Source organism: Caloenas nicobarica, chromosome 18 (genome assembly GCF_036013445.1).
Source record: "Caloenas nicobarica isolate bCalNic1 chromosome 18, bCalNic1.hap1, whole genome shotgun sequence".
In the NCBI taxonomy this organism is placed as follows: Eukaryota; Metazoa; Chordata; class Aves; order Columbiformes; family Columbidae; genus Caloenas; species Caloenas nicobarica.
In genome coordinates, this window is record NC_088262.1 from 7,955,193 (window position 1) to 7,977,381 (window position 22,189).

Genomic DNA, 22,189 nt, shown 5'->3' on the forward strand with positions numbered 1-22,189 from the left:
GGCTCGTCCCAGTGTCTGATGTTCATATGAAAGGTTAGAGCTGTGTCTTTTGCAAAATGGAGGGATTATAGTTTCTGGAAACTTCTAAGACCGAGTCTATGTGTGGTCAGGGTGGCTGGGAGAGAGACTCACACCTGTTGATCTCAGAGCTTTCTGTTTGTTTTGGCTTTTTGTTAAAAGATTCCTCTGAGTGTGTTTACGCACTGCAGTTTTGATCAGCCCAGGTAGCTGTTGTCTGATCCTCTTCCATGATATTTGTTTTTCCAGTGTGATGTGAAGCTACTATATGAGTTACAGAGGGTGTTACCTGCATATTAGCAATAGAAAGACCAGTGGAAACAGGATGGAGAAAACACAAACCTCAGCTCTTTTCTGGACAGGTTATGCTGAGATTTTCACACCCACGCACTTAAATCAACTTTGTAGTGGTGGAGTTTGACTTTTGGCATGAGCAAGAAGACTTCTATTTTAGGCAGTGCCGCATTAAAAGTGTAAGTTGGGTATTGCCGATTTTTTTTCTCCTCTGCGGGCTGGGTTTCTTTGTCCTGCAATAAAGGATTTCTGTGTCTCATCCGCTGTCCATGTGGCAGGGTAGAGCTGTATGACCCCAGTGAAAAAGGGGAGTACCACTGCGTGTGAAGCCAGTGACCAGGAGAAAGGATCAGAGGCATTCTGAAAATGTGCTTTTGAGGAGAGATGGGCCTCAGTCCTTTACTCTCATTTTGTGTGTAGACCATGACGGTTTCAACAACCCTACAATTGCACTGTTAAACTGGCAGCGCTGCGAGTGGGTTGATGAGATGGGTCCCTAAAATGTCCCGAGGAAATTGCACAGTATCCTACACGTCTCCTTTTTAAAAAAAAAAAAAAAAAAATCCTGTCAGTGCAGTTGAGGTGGGAAGTTTTCTGTTTGGCTATTTGATTTAATGCACCTTTCAGGCAACTGGAAGATCCCGCAGTCCGGCTGACTTGGCTGAGAAAAAGTGACTGTTCTGGTGTCTGGGGGTGCACACACATGCAGACACTTAGGGTTAGGATATGGGAGCCCAAGACTGATCCACCACGTTATCCAAAGGTGGGAGGGCATGTGGTGATGGTAACGGGCAGGGTTCTGTCCCCTCAGCCTAGGAGGTCACCAGCACACGATGGGACAGCAAAGCTCTGATCTGAGACCCCCTCGTACAAACCTTTCTCTCTCTAAACAAATCTACCAGAGGACAAGACACTGCATTAGCTGCCTGTCTTATGTTCTCAGTTCTTTTTCCTTCTTTGCGAGAACAAAATAGCCATGTGTACAGCTAGTTTTGGAGAAAGAGGTGGCTGGGGTGCTGAGAATGTGCTGCTTGGGTCACCCAGCTGATGGTATTAACAGGTATGTTATTTAAAGTTGCGTTTTGGTGCATGTTGTCAGAGACGGTGTAAGGATGTTCTGTTGTTTGCCAGTTCTGCTCATCTCTGTGCATCAATTCCTTTTGTCAGTTGCGGCGCTGAAACGAAATTTAATCACCTGTGCTCTGCTGTGAGTCAAATCAGGTTAAAAAAACATAACTGAGGGTTTGCAGGCGTGAGTGTGACGGGGTTTGTCCTGCAGGAAGATGCTGGCAATGTTGTTTACCACCAAGCTTGTCTTGATTTTGGCTGCAGTTAGAAGAGCAGGCAGGTAGAACAGGTATCTGTGACTGAACATACGTAACCCAGAGTCCCCAGCACAAGATCAGGTAGCCTTAAGAGACCGTTTCTGTTGACTTTCCAGATGGGTGGTGCACTTCAAAGTTTGTAGCAGATAAACCTGCAGCTGGAGTATATATAGTGAATGGCCTTTTTCGTGAAGCACGCGCTATTTATTTATGCGTAAATGGAACTGCGGTCTTCTGGTTCATGTGAAGTTGTAATGCCAGACCTTGTCAAATGCTGATCTTAAAAGAAGAGAGAGGCTGGCTGAATGCAGTGTTCTGCAGGGAACAGTAAGCCTTGTAGAAAAACTGTCTTATGATTCCATTGCAATCTCTAGGCCGTAAAATGTTTTACAGGATAACGTAAAACCCAAACAGTAACCGCATGACAAGATGGGAAGTTTTTTTCCCCTGCATAGATTAGATAGCAAACCATGTGAAATTCCACAAGTGAAATGCCACCTATTTAAAGAGAGAGGCAGATAATGTGTTTTATGTAGACATGAGTTACAAGTGACATAAAGCTAACTCTCTAATCGTATTTTAGGAAGGACCTAACTTCCATCCATGAAACAGTGTCATTATTTTAATGTATTTGTGGGCCACTTGACATATCCGAATTTTTTTAATAGATCAACCTCATGAACAACAGTGAAATACTTTGGCAGTGACAAAACAAATAGCCCATCTCAGACTTGTCAGCTGCTGGAGCATTGTGGCTTCAGCCGTTGGGGTTCTGAGGATGTTGTGGTGGAGCTACCAGGGTCTAGATGAAGCTGAAAACAAGAAGATATACATGTAGCTTTGGGGAAAAGCAGGACTTTGGCACCATCCTGTTTAAATTCTTGTGTGATTAACTGCCTTTTACTGCTCTCCTAATTATTTCAGAGACCTTCTGTCTGGAAAAGTGTGTGGTGCTGTAGCAGAGCTCCTCATATACCTCTCAGCAATGACTGCCTCTCAGTATCAGCTGAAGAAAACACAGTAAGGTAATTTGCAAGTGTTTTAGGATAAATTACATAATGTTTATAAACCCAAGACCTTGTTATTTGCTCTTGGATTCTCAGAGCACTTTACTATATGATTTCACAGAATAGCACATGTAGTTAAACAACCAGAATAGTCATTTTCGACAGTCTTTATTTTTCTATGGAGCTCTCAGTGCCCTTTTGATTGTTTTGTACATTTAATCTTAAGATATTAATTATTTCAGTTAACTGTGTACTTATGATTACAATATCATGGGGCAAATATTAACTCAAACATTGACGGAGCTGGAAGGTGGGGTGGAGCAAAGGCCCTCGACCGCGGTCTGTGGAGTATGACGCAGTGGTGGAGATTACTTAGGGAGAAGGAGGGAACCCTTGAGGGCTGAAGGGTAGACAACCCCCCACCAACATCTGCTCGGAGTCACAGGGCTGGTTTAGATGTCACTGAAGCTTGGAGCTGCATGAGATGAGCTTTCAAAATGTCTCTTCCAGCCTTTGCTGTTGTGGCTATGCAGTGTAACTCATTCTAGATGAATGGATGGTGTCAGTGAGTGCAAAACAGAGGAGAGAAGAGCAGTAAGGACAGGCTAGAGGAGATGAGCACAAGGGGTGGACACCACCTGAATTTGACGTCTTCCTGCTAACAACACAGCTTAGACTGTTCCTGTTGTGGGCCTGAGGCAGGGTGGACTAGATGACCTTTAAAGGTCCCTTCCAACCCAAACTATTCTGTGATTCTCATTTGATAAGTAAAAATGGGCACACAAGGCTGGAGATGCAAGCTGCAGAGCTAGGAGCAGACACAGTGTATGTCCTGCCTGGCTTCTCCATACCACACTTTTCAGTAGAGTGACACCCATCATTAGGAGTACAGGAGATAAATAATGTCATTGCACAGCGTTATTAGAAACAGACTGGCTGATCCTCTCAGGCCCAGCTGAGACTTGCAACAGGAGTTTCCTTCTTGGAGATCTAAGGCCCGTGAGACAAACCCCAATTGAACAGATGCTGAGCAGCTCCCAGGGAACAGGGAGAGAACAGCATGCTTTTCCTTAGCTTGAGGAAATCACACTTCCATCACAACAGCACAATGTGTTGCTCTGCTGCTCAGCAATTACTTGCCTGGGGTTTTCCCAGTATGAGGTTGATAGGTGTTGGGCAACTGGAGTGACAAAGAATCACCTTTTCTCCGCGGCTTGCAAAAGCCTCTGTTGGATTAATAGGAGGAGGGTGGAGATAAGTAGCACAGGACCCTCTAGGTATCTAAAAAAAGCAGAAGGTTGGTTAAATAGAAGACAATAGACAAAAGAGAGAGAAGAGAAGAGCAGCATGTGATTTCCAGCAGTCAATCCATCTCGCTTCTCACAGAACCCTGTGGCTGTGCTATTCCTGCAGCTAAAAATGTGACTGCCTTTCTCCAATGCATCTGTCAGTCTGGAACAGAGAGGACAGCACTGTGAGGCCATGTTTTTCCAAGTGTAAATCAGGGACATGATGATTTATACCACTCAAGAAGCAGGCTTACATCTTGCATTCCTGTAGTACTTTTCACCTCAAAGGATGCCAAATGGCACATTTGTCCTACCAGATGTCGAGAGGGATGATTTCTGGTGTTAAGTCAGTGGGAAGAGTATGGGAAAGACCTTCAGCAAGAAATATATCACTTCTGGCTCTAAAATTAATAGACAGTTACAGATGTGATTCTGTAATTCATACCTGTGTAGGGCCTGATTTTAGCAGCCAGATGTCAAGTGCTGAGATTATATGTCTGCATTTGTTGCCAGGGCTATGAAGAGGGATTTGGTCTTTGTGATTCTTATACTTCTCAGGAGCAGTGGAGGGTCCTGCAACTCCCCTGTTCCTGGCAGCTGTCAGGGACAGGAGCTGGAGAGGCTGCTTTTCTGATTTGGGGCCAGCTAGCCATGAGTTTAATAAATTACCTCCTCACCTGTCTGCAGTACTGCCCTGCTCCTTAGGGGAACAGCTCTCTGAGAGATTCCTAGTCAAGGAATAGAATATTTTCTTCCTTTCCATCAAACAGATTTTAAAGGGGGAAAAAAAAAAGAAAAAAACCCACAACCCAAACCAGCCCTGAAGTGATGTCAGTTTTGTGTCTCTCTCTGTCAACTCTCGGGTGATATGCAAGGCTTCCTGCTGGGATGGCACAGACAAAATGCTGTGGAGGGAGGCATATGGATAAAGCAGCCCTGGTTCTTTCCAGCCTAACTCCAGCTGACGTTTCCAGCCATTGCTGCTGGGAGTGTGTTTTTCTGTGTTTAGGGGTGGTGGGTTTTGTTTTGGTTTTTAATTCTATCAAATGAAGTGGCTCATCAGTCTTCTCAACTTTGTGTATCTGAGCAAAGGATGCCAGGACCAGAGCCATTTTGGTGGTGCGGCTTAAGCAGGATGGGGTGAATAGTGAAGAGCTCAAGAAGCAGAAAAGCAGCGTGATGGAAGACTTGGTCTGCTTCACTCAATGCAGAGAGGTTAACACCTGTACCTGTGGCCATGGTAATGTGCAAAAAGAATTAAAACAAGTTCCAGTGACCAGAGGCTGTAATATGGCCAGATTCAAAGCATTTATACCCCATCTCCCAGTGATTGCTCCACGCAAGGACTTTCTCTGGTGCATGGGAGAGGGGGGAAATATTCCAGTTTAGATCTGTATCATCTGCTGTTACAACATAAGTTCAAGCCAATGTCTTTTCTGGGGCGTTAGCTGGGTGGGGCTGGAAAACAAGATGACAAAACAGCTCTAATAGGAAACCATCAAGTTTTCTATTCTCTGTAACTCTGCTGAGTGGACACTTGAAGAGGCATGTGCTAGCGTTCCACCACAAAGGCCGCTGTCTTTCTCTCCTGGGGCATTTCAGCCCATGGAGAACACAGACCCCTTGGCTCACTAAGCTGTTCGTCACCTCCTGGTGCAGTTCTCTGAGGCTTTGCTCCGTGACAAAACTGTGTGTATTCTTGCAAGTGCAGCAGTAGACATGAGAGCTTTGCCCTGATAAGTGTAGTTTGTCTCTGGGTGTTTGTTCAGTGTTTTTGACAGAAGGTTTGATGCAGAAGAGAAGGGACCTGCTGGAAAATGGCCAGTGAGTCTGGAATTAAGGCAAGCTTAGGAGTTGTTGGGCTACCAGTTTTGTTTGGTGAAAGCAAGACAAATAGCTCTGCAGAGTTTGCTCTTGCAGTCGTGTGCTTCTGAAGATGACTGCTGAGCTGGGAGGGGAAAACAAGAACCTGCCATTTCCAAGCCAAGCCTGTACTAGCTTAGCCTTTACTAACCCACAGACATGACCACCGAGCAGTCACATGCTACAGGCAACATCATTCTCTTTCTCTCTCATTTACAACTTGCTCAGTTCTTATATCATCAAGTAATAGTGTGAACAGGTCCAAACATCCCCAGCCTCATTAGCACGTCTTTATTCTACAGGCTTCCAGTCAAGTACTGGTTTTGCTATGTTGTGGACATCACTAAAAGGCAGGTTATTCCTATGGTGAAACTTGATCAATTTGTAGAACAACTGTCTTTAAAGCACATCTTGTGATGCTCTTTTCCCTCGCCCAGAGCCATGGGAAAGCGGAAAGCCACAGGGCACAGGCAAGTAAGCAAGACTTGATACACAGCCCTCTGGAGAATGTGCACGTAGATAAATTGTTGGCATAGTTCAGACTGTAGCTGGCACCCACAACGCACACAGCCTAAGATCTAATGGAGGTAAAGTTTATTTCTGAAAAAAAAAATAAAGGTAAATCTGCCTTTTATCCATCCAGGATGTAACTAAGGATGTAGTTAAATGGATGTGGAATTAAATGAATTGTTAGTGACGGAAAAGGGCAAACAGCCATCTTCACCCGATGGTCCCAGGTGGAGTTTGATTAAAAAAAAAAGTTTTGTTTTCATAGCAGTATAGAATAGAAGAACTTCTGTTTTGGGCATTGATGTTGGTAGCTGGACACACAGAACACGGAGCAGCAGCACTGGGCTTGGGGCCTCTGCAGTGTCAGAGAAACAGCATCTCCTGGGATTGCTGGTAGGACTGCCAAAGGAACGTGCAAAACCTCTCGTTTGGAAGAGGCGGCTGGCATCTGGGCTGTGGCCCTTCTGAGCCTGCCAGCCCCTGTGCTAGGTGCAGTTTTTGCTTATTGTCTCCTTGTCTGTGGGCCTGTATATCACAGGAATCACATTTCTTATGGAGCTTTACAATGGAACAGCCCTACTCTTGGGCACAGAGACAGTGTGAGTGCGAGCTTCTGAAATTTCTGGTATTGTCAACAAAAGTTTTTTATATCTGAGCTTAATTTTTGATAAGAGCTGTGCAGAAACAACCTATGTTGTAAGAAGCAATGTAGTAGTCTGCCCTTGAACTGTCAGGGTTAATATTTAACAGCTCCCCATGACTTAAAATAGCCCTTTGCTGTAGCATGTAAAACTGTTACCTCTGGTACAGTAAGTGTTTCTCAGGCTGTGGTGTTCATCTCTGCTAATCTTTCCCTCTGCAGGTGGGGAGATGTATTCGGGACTTCCAAAGATCTCCAGACAGACTGATTTTCATGAGAGGAGAGGATGAGATACGGACTGTGGAACTTGATATGGAAAAGAGGGATTGTCAAGTGCTACCTAGCAATGAGAAGCAAGATATCCCAGGTCTGAATATGCTCATGGCTCAAATCAAGTGTAGTGCAAACCCCTAGAGTTGCAGCAGGGATTTGTTACCCTTGGAGCATTTTGTTTGCACGTGGTGTTAGTGAAGCTTTGTTTTAACTGGTGCTCTTGATGTGCAAAGCCTGGTTGTATTGTACAAAACCCAAATGACCAGGGTCCCACTAAGGGCAGTAGTGTAGGAGGCGGTTGTCTGTCTGTCCATGATGGCATGAATCACAGATACAAGAAATTTGAAACGTATTTTGGTGTTATATGTAATAAAGATTCAGATATATTAGATGCTCCCTTGAAATAAACTGAATTTCAAGGTGCTGTACTGTGGGAGTCACCAGGGTGATCTAGTTCTTTTAAATTCTACAACTATCCACAGACTCAAATCCATCCCTGTCCTTTTTTAGTGATGAACTGACATAGCTGTCATTTTCCAGTTGCCCTAAAGTCAGGTCAGCTTGATTAGAGAGGGAGGGGACTGTCAGATTCTAAACCTTGTCCTCTAATGCTTCACCCAAGCACTAATCTGCCTTTAAACACAAACTTCTGTGGTAGATTTGCAAGGAGTCTGTCTTGTTTCAAAGCAATCACAAGGTGAAATGGATGTGTATCTAACCATCAGCTTTTGGGGAAGGGGATTGCTTCTGGATTGGAGTTACAAGCTAGTACTGCACGAAGAAGAAAATAAAGGTCTGTTTATGGTTGTGCCTAGAATTTTGCTTGAGCCGTTGGGCAGGTGGTGGTCTGAAAGTTAATTTATTTGATTGTAACTATGGCTACTTCCGTCATTCACACAAATGTTCCCAGTGATGTACCAGATTAGAGATACAGGGTTTCCTTCTCACAGCCAGCTAGCCTCATGAAGGAAAATACGGGAAACTTCTGCTGTTTGCAGTAAAAGGTGTTTCTTTCCCCACTCTGTGTTGCAGCAAGCTTAGGGTGATAGATGGGAACAGCGCAAATCTATTGTTTTGTCTGACAAATTGGATCCGTGTGTGGCTTTGTTGGGAGAGAGGGTGTACAGTTCTCCTGGGGAAATCCAGAGAGAAGACCTGCCCACTCATTCAATAGACCTTTGGAAGGCACTGCCTGGCAAGCACCTCTGGGCAACAGCAGCAGAGACTCTGTTGCTCCCGGGCATCTCACCATGAGGTTTTTCAGGAGAAGGCTTTCTAGAATTCCCAAAGTCCTCATTTGGCTCATTATTTTAACAAACTTGTGCATCTTTGTTGGTAATTTCAGCTCCGTGTTTGGCTTGTCAAAGACAAGGCTTTTCAGGTAGGAGACCTGCTTGCTTGTGGTGTGTGCTGTCTGGATAGAGTGTTTGTGCTCTCTTTCTCTCTCTATGTCGTTTTACCCTGAAACTTTCACTTCTGATGTGAGTTAGATAATCACTTTGCTTTAGCAGACCTTGTTGTGTACAACCAGAGCTTGGTGTTAGAAGATCCGCAGTCACTAACTTGCTTCTGCTGGATTGCTAGTTTCCACTGTTTCCTTGTGTAGCTGTTTAAAAAAAGAAGCTTGTGCTTTACTAGTGCTGTTTTCGTAATTTGGCACTATGTAGTAGTTGCTTTGAAGGACCTCTCTCAGCCCTAGTCCACATTGCACTGTTGGGCATTGAACTGCATGCGATACTTTTGAATTTATAGCAAGTTGCAACATCTGGTTCCTAATACAAATATGCGGCATAGTTGGAGACCAATGTCATGCAGACATGATCAAGATATATATTATTTTTTTTATATACATGGTCAAGTAAATCCTAGAAGAATGGGTGTGGAGGGAATTGCAGTGTAGGTTGTAGTAAGATGCTTCCAGTGTTGCTGGCAGGAAACACCATTCCTTGCATGAGCTGAGCCTTTCCTGCTACAAGTGTGGCTTAGTTATGTGTTGGTGCTGTGTGTAGGAAGCACTGGTCCCCACCAGCCCTTGGATGGTCCCAGCTCTCCCCATGAGCCGCTCTGGCTTGTCTCAGTGGGGTTATTTTCAGCTAGACTTCTTGGGGCTGGTGCTGTGGGGACAGGCAGGAGGAGTGAGGCTGGGAACATCTGTGTCTATTCTGGAGGTGGTGTGAGTTTAGCTCAGCTCCAATGGATTGAGACTGCACCTTGAGGACAGCTATCGAATTTGGAGAGGTCAGAATCTGCACAGGGAGATGGGGAGAAGGGAAGGGTGTAAAGAAGTGAAGTGCATTGTCTATGGTCACAGAGACTGCTGGTGGCAGAGCTGGGACAAGAACTGGCTCTCCATGCCCAGCTGCTTGAAGTTATTTCATTCTGAGGTAGTTTCAGATAATGGAAATGTCCGTATTTTTGCACCCTAAGTGTAATAAAACACCACTAAGCATGTGGTTAAAACACTCCTACACATGAGCTGTATGTGGTTATCTGTGTGTCAGTTCTGTTTCTGTACCTTTATATGCAACGTAAAATACACAAAGCAGCATTTTAATGGATTTACCCTCTATTTGTTCTAGGGCTTTGTAAATGGAGAGGAAAATACCAGTAAATATCATTGAGCTTCTGCAGTTGTTTGCCAGCGGGACTCTGGAGCCTGAAACTTGATGAGTTATTTTGACCCGTTGTCCGGATTTAAAATGCTGCTCAGGAGAGCAGGGTCCTGTGTAGTCACGAGTGCCCGGCCGTGTGGGTCTGACCACAGGGAGCAGCAAGATTTGGGATGTGAAGGGTGCTCCGTTTTACATTTTAGTCTCTGGATATTTGGCACAGTATTTGAAATTAAAGTGCAATAGAGTTGGGGTGGAATCTATGCCCTACGAGACAGCAAGCACAGGAAGTCTGGAGTGGGGTGCAGTTTGTCGTACTGTCCTGTTTCATTTGTTCTCTGGCCTTTAATTTCAACATTTTAAATATCATCTTAAAAATACAACAGAAAATCATCCAGGGATTTAAGGTCTGCCTAAGCTACCTTACCAAATTTCTCTTAGAGTATATATATAAAATCTTTCCTCTTATTAGTCGGTAAACAGTGACAAGTTTATACAGGAAACACTGTGATAGAAAACCTGGGCTGGCTAACGATTATGAGAGGAGGTAGAGTTGATAGGCCATTTACGACAACCTCTTTTTCTTAGACATAGCATTGGAAAGGTTCCAGTATTTATCCGATACAAAATTATTTTTAAAAGCCTCCTTAGCTGATAATTTCCTAATCACTTTAATGAATGCCATACCATTCTGAAGCTTCGGCAAAAACTGAACTGTTATCTACAGCCTGCTGTCTGCACAGGTGCTTTTTTCCCCCCCCTCATTTATCACCTTGGAAGCAATCCACAACTCTCCAAAGTAAATGTGTCATGCAAAGGGTGAATGTGAGTGTGAAATCAGACTGCCACAATTATGCTGGTTCATCCTGAAAAGCTTTGCTATACATGAAAGCTCAGCTGCAGAAGTTTTTTACCTTCCTTTTTCTTGTTCCATCCTCCAACCATGTGCAGCTAAAAATGAATGTTTGGGACAAAACCCAACCACTTTGCCTTTGATTTTTTTTTTTTGTTCATTTTGTTTTTTCTGGGTTTCAACCCAGTCTCATTGCAGGTGGCTCCTCTGCTGTCGACAGCCGTATCCTCCTATGATACCCTTGTACCTGCCTGTGCCTCTGAATTGGGCAACAGAGCAGCTGCAATATTAGAGCCGATGGCTGAAAATGCAGAAATTTTACATTTTTAAGCTTCAGAGTGTATTTTAATAGCTTCAGAGTGCCTTTCTTAAGATGTGTACCTGGTGAGTGTTGTATAATGCCACGACATTAGCTGGCTAAGGGGGAGGAGGAGAGGAAAAAGTGCCATGTGGCCCCAAATGCCCAAGAAGTGATGTGTTGTAAAGGAGTTTCAGTTCTTATTAGACTTTCCTTACTGAATTCTGGAGGTGGTTCATGTTCTGTCACTGAAGCACTCGGCTCTGCTGGGTAAGAAGAAAGCCAGGTTGCTGCTGTCATGGTGTGTGCCGCGTCCTGAACTCGGGATCTCCAAACCTGTCCCCCTGCAGTGCTCTGGGGACATTGCCAGGGGTCCTGCCCAGTGCAGGGCAAAGCTGTTCTGTGTTGGTTTGCAGTTCTGCCAATGTGGATGTTTCATGAGCCGAGTGCTGAAGAGGAGAGTGTAGCCTCTGGGATTTGCATAGTGGGGAGATAAATAGACAGAATGGTGCAAGAATTTGAGTAGCGCTTTGGTGACAAAGTTGTAAATGAACTTGAATTCTTACAGCATCTTGCAGAAACTCGGTGGCAGTTGCAACAGCAAGTCCTCAGAGTGTGGTGGTCACGTGCAGTGGTTGCTCTGAAGCACAGAGAGGAGCTCAGAGTCAAGAGCACTATAAATGGGCTGGAATGTGTCCAGTGTTAAGGGGAAAGTGTGTGATGTGTCTGTTTTTCCTTCGATTGCATCCAGGCCACTGAGTATTTTTCAACGTGCCCCAGATACTCCAGAAGTGGACACCCGAACACAACAGTGTTCAAACCATTCTGGTAATGGGAACTCAAGGAGCTTTTTAAAGGTGACTTTGGGGAAAGACATCACCAGGCTCAAACGAGATGTGGTTGCGAGGACACCAAGATGGGATGGAAAGGAGGAGCAGAAGAAAATGATGAAATCAGTTGCCAAGGTGGAGGAAGCCAAAGGGAACAGTGCTGTGAAACCATTCCCTGGTTTGGAGGGAATCAAGAAGACAACAGTCAAAGCGGCCCCTAGGGTGCAGGGAAAGAAGGAGAAAACAACAGTGAGACCAGCCCCAGGGGTGGAAGAAGCCAAGGAAAAGACAACAGTGAAACCACTTCCCAGGGAGGAGGGAGCCAAGGAGAAGGCAACAGCGAAACCACCTTCTGGGGTGGAGGGAGCTCGTGAAAACAACATATCCAAAGACCAAACAAAGCCAAAAGACCCTCCTGCATCAGTGAAAACTGTAAGACCCGTTCCTCAGGCTGCTGCAGTGACAGAAAAGAAGCAACTGAAGGCTGCTGACTTCAAGTCTGAGCCACGGTGGGATTTTGAGGACAAGTACCTGCTGGACAACTCATCTCCACCATCGGTAGGTGTGATGGCCATATGTGTTCACCAAGAATGTTGCCTCCCTGTTGACCTCCTTGTCCACTGTCCCCTTTGTAGTCAAGAATGATCTCCAAACTGGTAGGTCAACTCAGTGGTAAATGCAGATGCTGCTGGGACACAGAGAGAGGGAGACCTGTGTGTATGACTCTGTTACCCTGCCCAGTCCTCCACTGTGCTCTAGTATGGCAATGTACTGCAATTGCGCACATTTCTGTGGGTTCCTTTGACAACCCTTTGTGGAGCTCAGGTGCATCACAATCTGGGGAAAATATTTCTCCTAGATGTGCTGCAAGATGGCGCTGCTCTTAGGTGACTTGATATGTTGTATAGTGGACTTAGGGACACAATGCAGCATATATGTTCCCTGTGAGGTGGCACCCTAAGGTAAGGTGGGTCACACCTTGTCTTGTGATGCCTACAAGCAGGTGTTAGGTGTCTGACGCTAAGTGGCAACCTTCATCCAGGTGTCCCATTTCTCACCTGATCCCTTGGGAAACTGAGCATCTGAATTCCTATCAAGACTCAGGTTTACAATCTCCGGATTTGCCTTGATCTTTGTTTTATGCAGCCCAGGTAAAGAAAGCAAGAAGGGTCATGGGGAAGGAACAGGAGTAGAAATATCTCTGTGTGCGTGTTCACCTGAAGTCAAAACAAGGTCAAAGAAAAAGGGTTAGATAAGGTTTGATACGCGGGTACCTGCCTGCTTTGGACACAGTAAGGTGGGGACTGTTCACATCTTTAAGGTTTTCTTGGCGAAAATTCAACTATGTGTATGTGTGCCCCATTGGAGAAATGATGGTTAAAAAGTAACTTGTTTTTACTGTTGCAGTTTATTGTCAACAAGAAGAGACTCCTTTCCAGGAATGCCAATTCACTTTTTATACCCTGTCTGTAGACACAGCTGTAATGAGCAAGCAGATGCTTCACCCATTTAGAGCTCCGTGACTCAGATGGTGCCAGCATGTTGAATTGCTGTCTGGGATTTTCTTGCTATGCATTGAACTGTCATCACAGCAGAGTAAATAATTGATAATAGATCTGGCATTCAACAAGTTCTTGTTTTGTTCCTCTGTGTTAAATAGGAACAACTGTAGGCCTGGTCAGCACAGGTGAAGCATTTTGATAGAGGTGAAGATAGGAATCTCAAATTATACAGTTGTACCTGTCTAGGCAGTAGCACTTGCACGGCTACAGCTTCAAAGTTTTTCTTACAGATCCTGCTTGTTGGGAGTGTTATTCCATATGTTAGTTCTCATGATCACCTCTGCCTGTGTAGGTCATGTTACTGATGTGATCTTCTAAAAATATAAGACTGGTGCTCACCATCAGGTTGTCTTAACAGCCATCGAATTGAAAGCCTGTCTTTTTGGTTTTTTGTTTTGCACAGAACTCTTGTTCTGACCATATTTTTTGACCTCTCCTTTGAAGCTAGGAGGGTTTGGAACTAATTTGAGCATCTCATAGTTACACAGGTCCTGGAACAGAGCCTTTAGGAAAGTTGTAAACTATAGCAAAGTTATCAGCAAGCAGATGGGGCAAGTTGCGGTGCACAACACTGTCCCTGTCCCACATCTTATGCTGGTAACTCTGCAGAGCTTACCCAGAGCATTTTTCCCTGGCGTCCCTGTTGCTGGAAGGCTTGGACAGGCAAGTGACCCTCTCTAGTGTGAGGAAGGTCTTTATACATGGGTGTAAGTGGCATTTACACACTGCTCATGTGCCCAGGGAGGAGGGAGCATGCAGGCAGGTGAGCAGAGGACGGGGCGCCTGTTCTAGCTCAGTGGTCTCAGATGAGCCATTTGCCTGTGTAAAGTCTCAGTGCCATGGTCTTTCACCATTGCCATGTGTCATTTTGGTGGCATTAGAGGGAATGTACATGTTGCTCCAGGGGACTATCAGGGCTGCAGGCACCGTGTCATTCTGCTCAGACCTGTCCTGGTGGAACAGGGGCTACTGTTGAAAAATTTAATCCCATTCCCAGGCCCAGAGTGCCCAGGATGCCCTGGGAGACATGGAGAGAGCAGTGGTAGATGGACTGGGTTGATTAAAAAACCCTAGGATGAGTTTTCTTGTTTTGATGTCGTGTTTTTGAGTTTTGTCTCTCTCTTGGGGTATTTTGATGTTGCTCCTTTTGGCAGTGCAAGGCATTCTGTTGCTGGTGGGATGTGCTCTTCAGCGTGGCATTGACCGGCTTGAGAGGAGCAGCTGGCCCCAAAGATTCCTCTGTTATCCAAAGATCTGTGACTATTAGTTGTGGAACTTAGTGGTTAAACCCTTGAGGTCATGCACTGGCCCAGCCTTCCTGAATTACAGCAGAAGGGCCTGGCAGATGACCTGGTCTGTGGTGTAGGATGTGCATCCTCCTTCTTGGGCTCCTCGTGGTCTCGAGGCACCCAGAATACAAACAGGAGTGGGTGAATTACATGGGTAAGGGTGCGTATGCCACATGAAATGGTACCTCACCCTTCCTGCCCAGTGGTACTGTGTAGACACAGTAGGGTTAGGTCACCAGGATCCTGCATGTCGACTGCCAGATGCTCCCATCTTATCCACTGAGTTGCAGAGCACATGCAGCCATCTCAGAAGTGCAGAGCAAGAGCTGGCAGGGAAATGTAGGACAACAGTTCACAGCAGAAACCTGAGAACATCCTCCGCTGTAACTGAGGCTGCAGAGCATCTGGGTGTGCAGAACAGCTGAGACAGTGGGGAAAACCCTTCCTCAGTATGGAAAGGAGGAGAAAATGGGCATGGAAGGTGCTTTAGTGAAGATGTGGATCCAGACATCACTTGATGGGTCTCGCTCCAAAACCCAGTCTCTTAATTCTGCAGACAGGGGGTCACTAGAAACACTCCTGCCTCCTTCATTTCCTACACGATCAGACTTTTCCCTAGTTCCTCTGGTATGGATCCAGTCTAGCTGTGGAGGCACAAGACGTACCAAGCCTTAGACAGTACAAAGTACATGTTGAGCAAGAAGGGAATGTCCCTGTCTCTGGACATGAAATGTGCTGCAAGTGAAATCATAGAATCACAGAATCATTTAGGTTGGAAAGGACCTTTAAGATCATTGAGTCCAACCATTAAAGTGATACTGCCAAGTCCACCACTAAAACATGTCCCTAAGTGCCGCGTCTACATGTCTTTTGAATACTTTCAGGGCTGGTGACTCCACCACTGCCCTGGGCAGCCTGTTCCAATGCCCGACAGCCCTTTCTGGGAAGAAGTTGTTCCCAAGATCCAACCTCAACCTCCCCTGGTGCAACTTGAGGTCATTTCCTCTCATCCCGGCGCTTGTTCCTGGGGAGCAGAGCCCGACCCCCACTGGCTCCAAGCTCCTTTCAGGCAGTTCAGAGATCAGAAGGTCTCCCCTCAGCTCCTGTTCTCCAGGTTGAACCCCCAGCTCCCTCAGCCGCTCCCATCACACTTGTGCTCCAGCCCCTCACCAGCTCCGTTCCCTTCTCTCAACTCGCTCCAGCACCTCAAGGGCTTTCTTGTGAGGAGCCAAAACTGACCCCAGGATTCGAGGTTTGGCCTCACCAGTGCCTAGTGCTGGTACAAGCCAGGATGTTGGTGGCCTTTTTGGCCACCTGGGCACACGCTGGCTCGTATTTATCTGCTGTCAACCAACACCCCCAGGTCCTTTTCCCCAGGCAGCTTTCCAGCCTCTCTTCCCTGAGTGTGTAGCGTTTATGGGGTGGTTGTGACCCAAGTGCAGGACCTGGCACTTGGCCTTGTTGAACCTGGCCTCAACCTATTGGTCCACATCCCTCAATGATGCCAACATGAAACTCTCCACAATGTTGTTCTCTTTGCACTCCTGTTGTGACAGGCAGAATGAGACCCATCTCTTCAGGCTGTGACTCGACTGGCACCCTCACCTGCAGCAGAGAGCCCAGCTCAGCAGAGAGCACACAGCAAGGCTTTGGCAATGCCGTCAGGTCATTGCTGGGGATTTGAGCTGGGCATGTGGGTCCACTTGATCTCCTGTTTTGTCTTTCAGTAGGTACTTGGGGAAGATGTCTAAGAAGGTAGAGCCCAAATTGACTCAGTGGAAAATCCAAAGTAGTGGAGTTGTTTGTTCTCTGTCTGCACAGAGCATAACTCTTGCCAGCCCCAACAAGACCCTTCTTGTTAGGGAGAATAAGCTGTCTTGGATTCCCTTCTCAGCAACCTGCTTATCTGTGATTCATTTATGACGTTGGACAAGTTGTTTGCATGCTTTTTCTTATTTTTAAAGGGAGTGATAACGCAGTTCTCATCTAACATGTTCCTCAGTGTGTTTGCTTGTGCGCACTCTGAGGCCAGGACCTTGCAAGGAGTGTTTCTGATGGGGCCTGCTAGCCTTATTCGATATGTTTAGGTTAGACCTATTACAGATGCTAATTTGCATCCGTTAATGAGGCCCAGCAAAATATGAGCATCGCAGGTATGTTGTGCTGAAGAGGAAAGTCTCAGAGACCTGGAATCACTCTGGCATCCTTGTAGGTGACTTTCCACCAGCTAGTTATTGATGTAGTACTGAGATTGTGCCTCATGTTCGCAGTGAAGGAGACACCGAGGGGAACGGATGGTGTACCACTGGAGTTTCTAGGCATCTTCCCAATACTCAAGCAGTTGCACTCAGTCAGGTTTATCAGCACCCTGCTAATCAGTCGTTATTGTTTCCTTTTTGTTTTTTCGAGACCTGCTCTGAATCACTGAAGGCCAAAGCTGCCAAGTCTGGGTGGCTGCGAGATCTTTTCCTACCCAACATCACGCTCTTCACAGACAAGAGATATTTCAGTGACAGTGAGTGGGACCGCCTGGAGCATTTTGCACCTCCCTATGGCTTCATGGAGCTGAATTATTCACGTGAGTCCCTCAGGGCATGTCAGGATGGGACCATCAAACTCCCAACAGGAACCTTATACCGAGTAGGTGGAGGTTTGCAGCATCTCCCTGTCAAAGGCATCAGGCTGGGTGGATCTCCTGGTGGAAACTCTGGTGGTTTCACTGTGTCCATCTCAAAGGCTCTCGATACTAATTCCCCACCATGTTTGCTTCACAGTGGTGAAGGAGGTCATGTCCCTGCTGCCCCCAAACCCTCACCAGCAGCTGCTCCTGGCCAACAGCAACAGCAGCGTGCCGACATGCATCAGCTGTGCTGTCGTGGGCAACGGAGGAATATTGAATAACTCTGGGATGGGCCAGGAGATCGACTCCCATGACTATGTGTTCCGGTAAGGCACGTTTCCTTCTGAGATGATACACACAGCTAGCACCGTGTCTGGCTAGCAGATGATTATGGCTGGATAACTTCACCTCTTCTAGTGTTGCACTGGCTCCCAAGTGCCAGAATGACTGATGGCAGGAGGAGCTGGAAAACCGAAAAGGAACTGGAAAGTTCCGAAATACACAGGAAGAGCCTGGATTCAGAGATGAGCCATAAAGGGCTGTCTCCAAAGCATGGGCTCTCCTGCAGATCAGGAGGTGCAGCTAAAAATGAGCCTAATCCTCCATCCAGACTGATGCTGTCTTTTCCTGTTATAAACACGGATATGAGGGTTTTCAATGGTCACCTGCTAATCTTGCTCCTCTGTTTGATTTCCTTGGCCAGGGTGAGCGGCGCTCTAACCAAAGGTTATGAAAAAGATGTGGGAACAAAAACTTCCTTTTATGGATTCACAGCCTATTCCCTGGTGGCTTCTTTGTATGTCTTGGGACACAGAGGGTTCAGCAAGGTCCCACAGGGAAAAGTAAGTCAGGTCCATGCTGTATGCATGCGTGGCTTTGATGGGATGCTGTTGGTCTGTGGCCTTCCGTTCTGATCTTGCCATGCATGAGGATCAAAGGGGCTGAGCTAATGCTTTAGCGTTACCCATAGCGAGGGAACCTGAACCTGTGCTGGCTTGGCTCAGTGAATATTTTCAGGGGCAAGTTGCATCAGTCCTACTCCCCAGCCTGTTGGCATGTGTAAGTAGCTGCATATCAGATGTTATCTCCATTCTGCTTCTGTGGGATAGTTAAAAGCTGCAGACAGAAGATGTGTCCAAGAAACTCAGTGAGCCTAGCTGCCTGCTTGCATTTTATTTTTAAAGGATGCATCTCTTTTGTGCTGTTCATTAATGCTCACTTGCTTTCTTAGCATGTCAAATACATTCACTTCATGGAGGGAGCTAGAGACTATGAGTGGCTGAAGGCTCTTCTGCTGAACAAGAATGTCAGGAAAGGATTCTTGGACCAGTACGGGTAAGACAAACTGGCCTCACCTCTACACCCTGCAGTGTGGAGCTCTGTTGTGCCCTTTTCCTTTCCACAGTGCTCAGCCCTGCTGAAGTGCAGATCAGGGTAAAGCCTCCCTCCTCTGGCAGATTTGTCTGGAAAAATATCTTATTTCCTCCACAGCTCTGAGTGCTGCTGTAACCAGTACACCTCCTTCCTGGAAGTAGCTGATTTGAATTACACGTGGCCGGAGCTTGGAGAAAGCTTTGTGGTCCTTAGGGATGAACACGTGCTGTTGTCTGGTCTTGTGTCTACATGGTGCCTACTCATGGATGAAGGCCTGGTTCCACCAGTTCTTGTCTATGCACACACATGCTTTTGATATTCCTGTCTCCTGTTGTTCTCTCTCCTCCCTGATCTCTTCCTCTGCAATGCACACAGGTTGTAGAGGCTTTCTCATGATCTGGGAAATGCTGCAGAATAACTTAACAGTTGCTTGTGTTCCTTCTCTTATGACCAAGTGCATCAGGGCCAATGCTTTCCAGCAGTGATGAAATGTAGGACCTTGTCCTAAGTCTCCCAATTCCTGTCTTTAGGCCGAGGCCCCGGGAGAAATTTGATAAAGACTTCACAACAGACAAATACCTGGTGATTCACCCCGATTTCCTCAGATACATGAAAAACAGGTGAGCAGGGGGTTTTGTGCTTTAACTGGCTTATTTTTTCTGGCCAGCACCATCTCTGTCTCTGGGCTCTCCCCTCACAGCTCTACTCCCTTGTAACTGCAGTTTAACTGCACGAGCAGATCAAAGGTAAGCTTCACCAGGGTTCAGTTAGTTAAAACGCTTTGTGTTGCTGGAGCAGGATGGTAATGGTGGGTAGATGTCTGGCATCTGTGAGCTGAAGAACCAGAGGCGTTGGCCAGTTTGGCTTTCTGCATCCAAATGAGGCCCTGGACAAATGGTGACTTTACATGTGGGAGGAGTGTTGCTGAAGTGCCAGAAGAGTTGATGGAAATTCAGGACCAACCTTTCCTCTTCCCCATTGCTTTGCACCTTGGAGGAAGGCTCCATAACAGCCATTCTCTCCTGAGATCCCTTCTCGACTTGGGAGGTTGATTGTGCCCTCAAACACAATATTAGGCACTTCTTCAGTATCCCATTTGCCCAGCCTGTCTGCTTGTCTTTGCCTCTCTAATCCTTTTCACAAGCCTGCTGGACACTGTTCCTGTAAGATCTGCCAATTGTGGGCCACATGTGACCAAGAGATGTAGGAAGCTCCTGTTGTGTCCTGCTTTGGCTGCCTTTACCCTTTGGTGTCCTTGAGAGCTGTGTTGTACCTTCTCTGAGAGAAGGCAAATGCAGTGCCAGATGGTTTGTACCTCTCTCCTCGTTCTGCTGTCTCCCCTCCGATTTGGGTCCTTTCCAAGGGCTCGAATGCTATTTTTTCTTGGTGTGGGCTCCTACCTTCCTAAAAACTGCTGGCGTCAAACACTGCAGCTCCTAGCGCACTTTGTGACTCCTCTGCACCTTTCCCTGTGTCTTGTTTCACTCCTGAATGCGGGTGGGGAGCAGGATATACCAGGGAGCTCCAAAGACAAAGAACAGATTTAGGAGTGGGCTTTAACGTACTAAATCCTTTAATCCACCCCTCTTTATTCTACCTGCCTCAAGACCTACCGCTTCCGTAAAGCTGGGGCAAAGCTGGGCTTAGGTTGCAATGCAGGCATCAGAGCATTCTGGGCTGTGCTTGTGCTTTACTGAGCACGCAGCGGTACCCACACATGTGGCCACAACCTCCTGCAAGGAGGAAATATGCCACATGGGCCACAGGGGGACAAAGTGTGCCCAGCTTGAACCAACATACCCAGCAACTGCTCTGTGCTTTCTTCTCTCCTGCTGCAGGTTTCTAAAATCTAAATCTCTGGAAAAGACCTACTGGCGGCTGTACAGGCCCACAACAGGAGCGTTCCTGCTGCTGACTGCCCTCCACCTCTGTGACCGGGTAAGGGCGTGGTGGTTCTTGCACACAGCACTGGCTGGAAGGGGGACAGAGGGCAGAGCAGGAGTGTCTCCAACCCTGCCTAAAATCTGCCTTGAGGGTATATGGGTTCTTATCAGCCATGAGGGAGCAGATTGAAGAGAAACCACCCCAAAATAGTTCACGTAGAGGTTGTGAAGCTTGCTATGGCCATCCTTCAGCAGGCTCTGTGGAGCCAGTGTTCCCAGTCTGGTCCTTCTGGAGCCCACACAGGGTCACTTTGAGAAGCCCTGACTGGTATCTGTGTCCTGTGCTCCTCCGCCATTTGAGAACTGTGTCCTGTGTTTCACTGAGCTCCCTCTGCCCTTGTCACCTCTCCCCAGTGATTCCTCTGTCTTTCCCAGGTGAGTGCCTATGGCTACATCACAGAGGGTCATGAAAAGTACTCAGATCACTACTATGACAAGGACTGGAAACGTCTGGTTTTCTACACTAACCATGACTTCAACTTGGAGAAGCAGCTGTGGAAAAAGCTTCATGATGAGAATATCATGAAGCTTTACCAGAGATCCTGATTCTGTGGCAAAGGCCATTGCCTGGGAACTTTCAACAACACCTCACTGGGAACAGGAGAGGACCTCTGGAGCCAAGCTCAGCTCTGGACTTCCAGGCACATTTTCATCACCACAAAGATATTTCCCTCCTTCAGTACTTCTATTCTCTTACAATGTTTCTACAAATATGCAAATGCTACAGACCAGAAGAAGAACAGTAAGAAAATGCAGCAAGCCAAAAAAGATGTCCTGTCTGGCTATGCTGCAAGACTGTTGCTGATGGTTACAGGCACTGGTATCAGGAGAGAAGAATCCAGAATGGATCTGGGTGGCATATGGTCCAGTGTCCTGCATCTTCATCCAGGTCTCCTCTCTTTGCAAGGAGATGCTCCTCAGGCCGGGGCTCCTTCTGCTCTGGGTAGATCCTCCCCATTAGTGGTGCCCATCTCAGAGCTGGGTGTGTTCCCTAAGCAAGCTTCTTCTGCAGCTGGGGGATGGAGGTGGACACACAAGTCCTGTCTTGGGTTGTTCCTGGAGGTGCTGCTCTCACTCTGTTCCCTGCACATGGACTGGACACTTCCAGGTGACTAATTTGACAGAGGATGAGTCTCACTTCTGCTTCCTAGTGTGACACCTCCAAAGGAACACCACCAGCACTGCAAGGGCAGGTGGATGCTCTCCATAGTGCAGCAGGCACCCCAAACTTGCTGCCTTCTGCTCTGGGGCTCTACTGGCTGCAGGACGTGTGAATGTTGTGTCACAGTCCTGGTGTGCTCAGCTGGGCTTGGGCTGTGCCAGGAGCATGGTGTTTGCCTCTTGCCAGGGGAGGTAGGAGTTCTCCACGTCCAGGGATGGATGCTGTCCATCCTTGCTGCGGCCTGGAGTGCCTGTTCCCCATCGCACGGAGAGGAACACAGTTGCAGCCAGCGACCCTGCAGCGTATTCACCTTCTGAAAGGGGTTTTGCAAGCAAAATAAATGGTGCCACTTTGATCAAGCTTATTTTTCACTGCAGCCGTGTGAGTTGTGGTTCTTCAGCGTGTGTCCAAAGCAGTTGCTTAAAGGCTG

The 22,189-nt window shown here is 46.8% G+C and overlaps 1 protein-coding gene across 2 annotated transcripts; it reads left to right on the forward strand.

Annotated features, from left to right (window-relative positions):
- Positions 1-10,981: 10,981 nt before the first annotated feature.
- ST6GALNAC1 (ST6 N-acetylgalactosaminide alpha-2,6-sialyltransferase 1) lies at positions 10,982-22,123 on the forward strand. Of its 2 annotated transcripts, XM_065647899.1 has the most exons (9): positions 10,982-11,065; positions 11,731-12,367; positions 17,070-17,238; positions 17,435-17,606; positions 17,984-18,122; positions 18,512-18,615; positions 19,185-19,274; positions 20,493-20,592; positions 20,973-22,123. In XM_065647899.1, the coding sequence occupies exons 1-9, from the start codon at positions 11,055-11,057 to the stop codon at positions 21,141-21,143; spliced, it is 1,593 nt and encodes a 530-aa protein (XP_065503971.1). In that variant the 5' UTR covers positions 10,982-11,054; the 3' UTR covers positions 21,144-22,123. The 2 variants fall into 2 exon arrangements, with proteins under 2 accessions (XP_065503971.1, XP_065503972.1); XM_065647900.1 differs by lacking the exons at positions 19,185-19,274; positions 20,493-20,592; positions 20,973-22,123 and adding an exon at positions 18,772-18,995.
- The last annotated feature ends 66 nt before the right edge of the window (positions 22,124-22,189 follow it).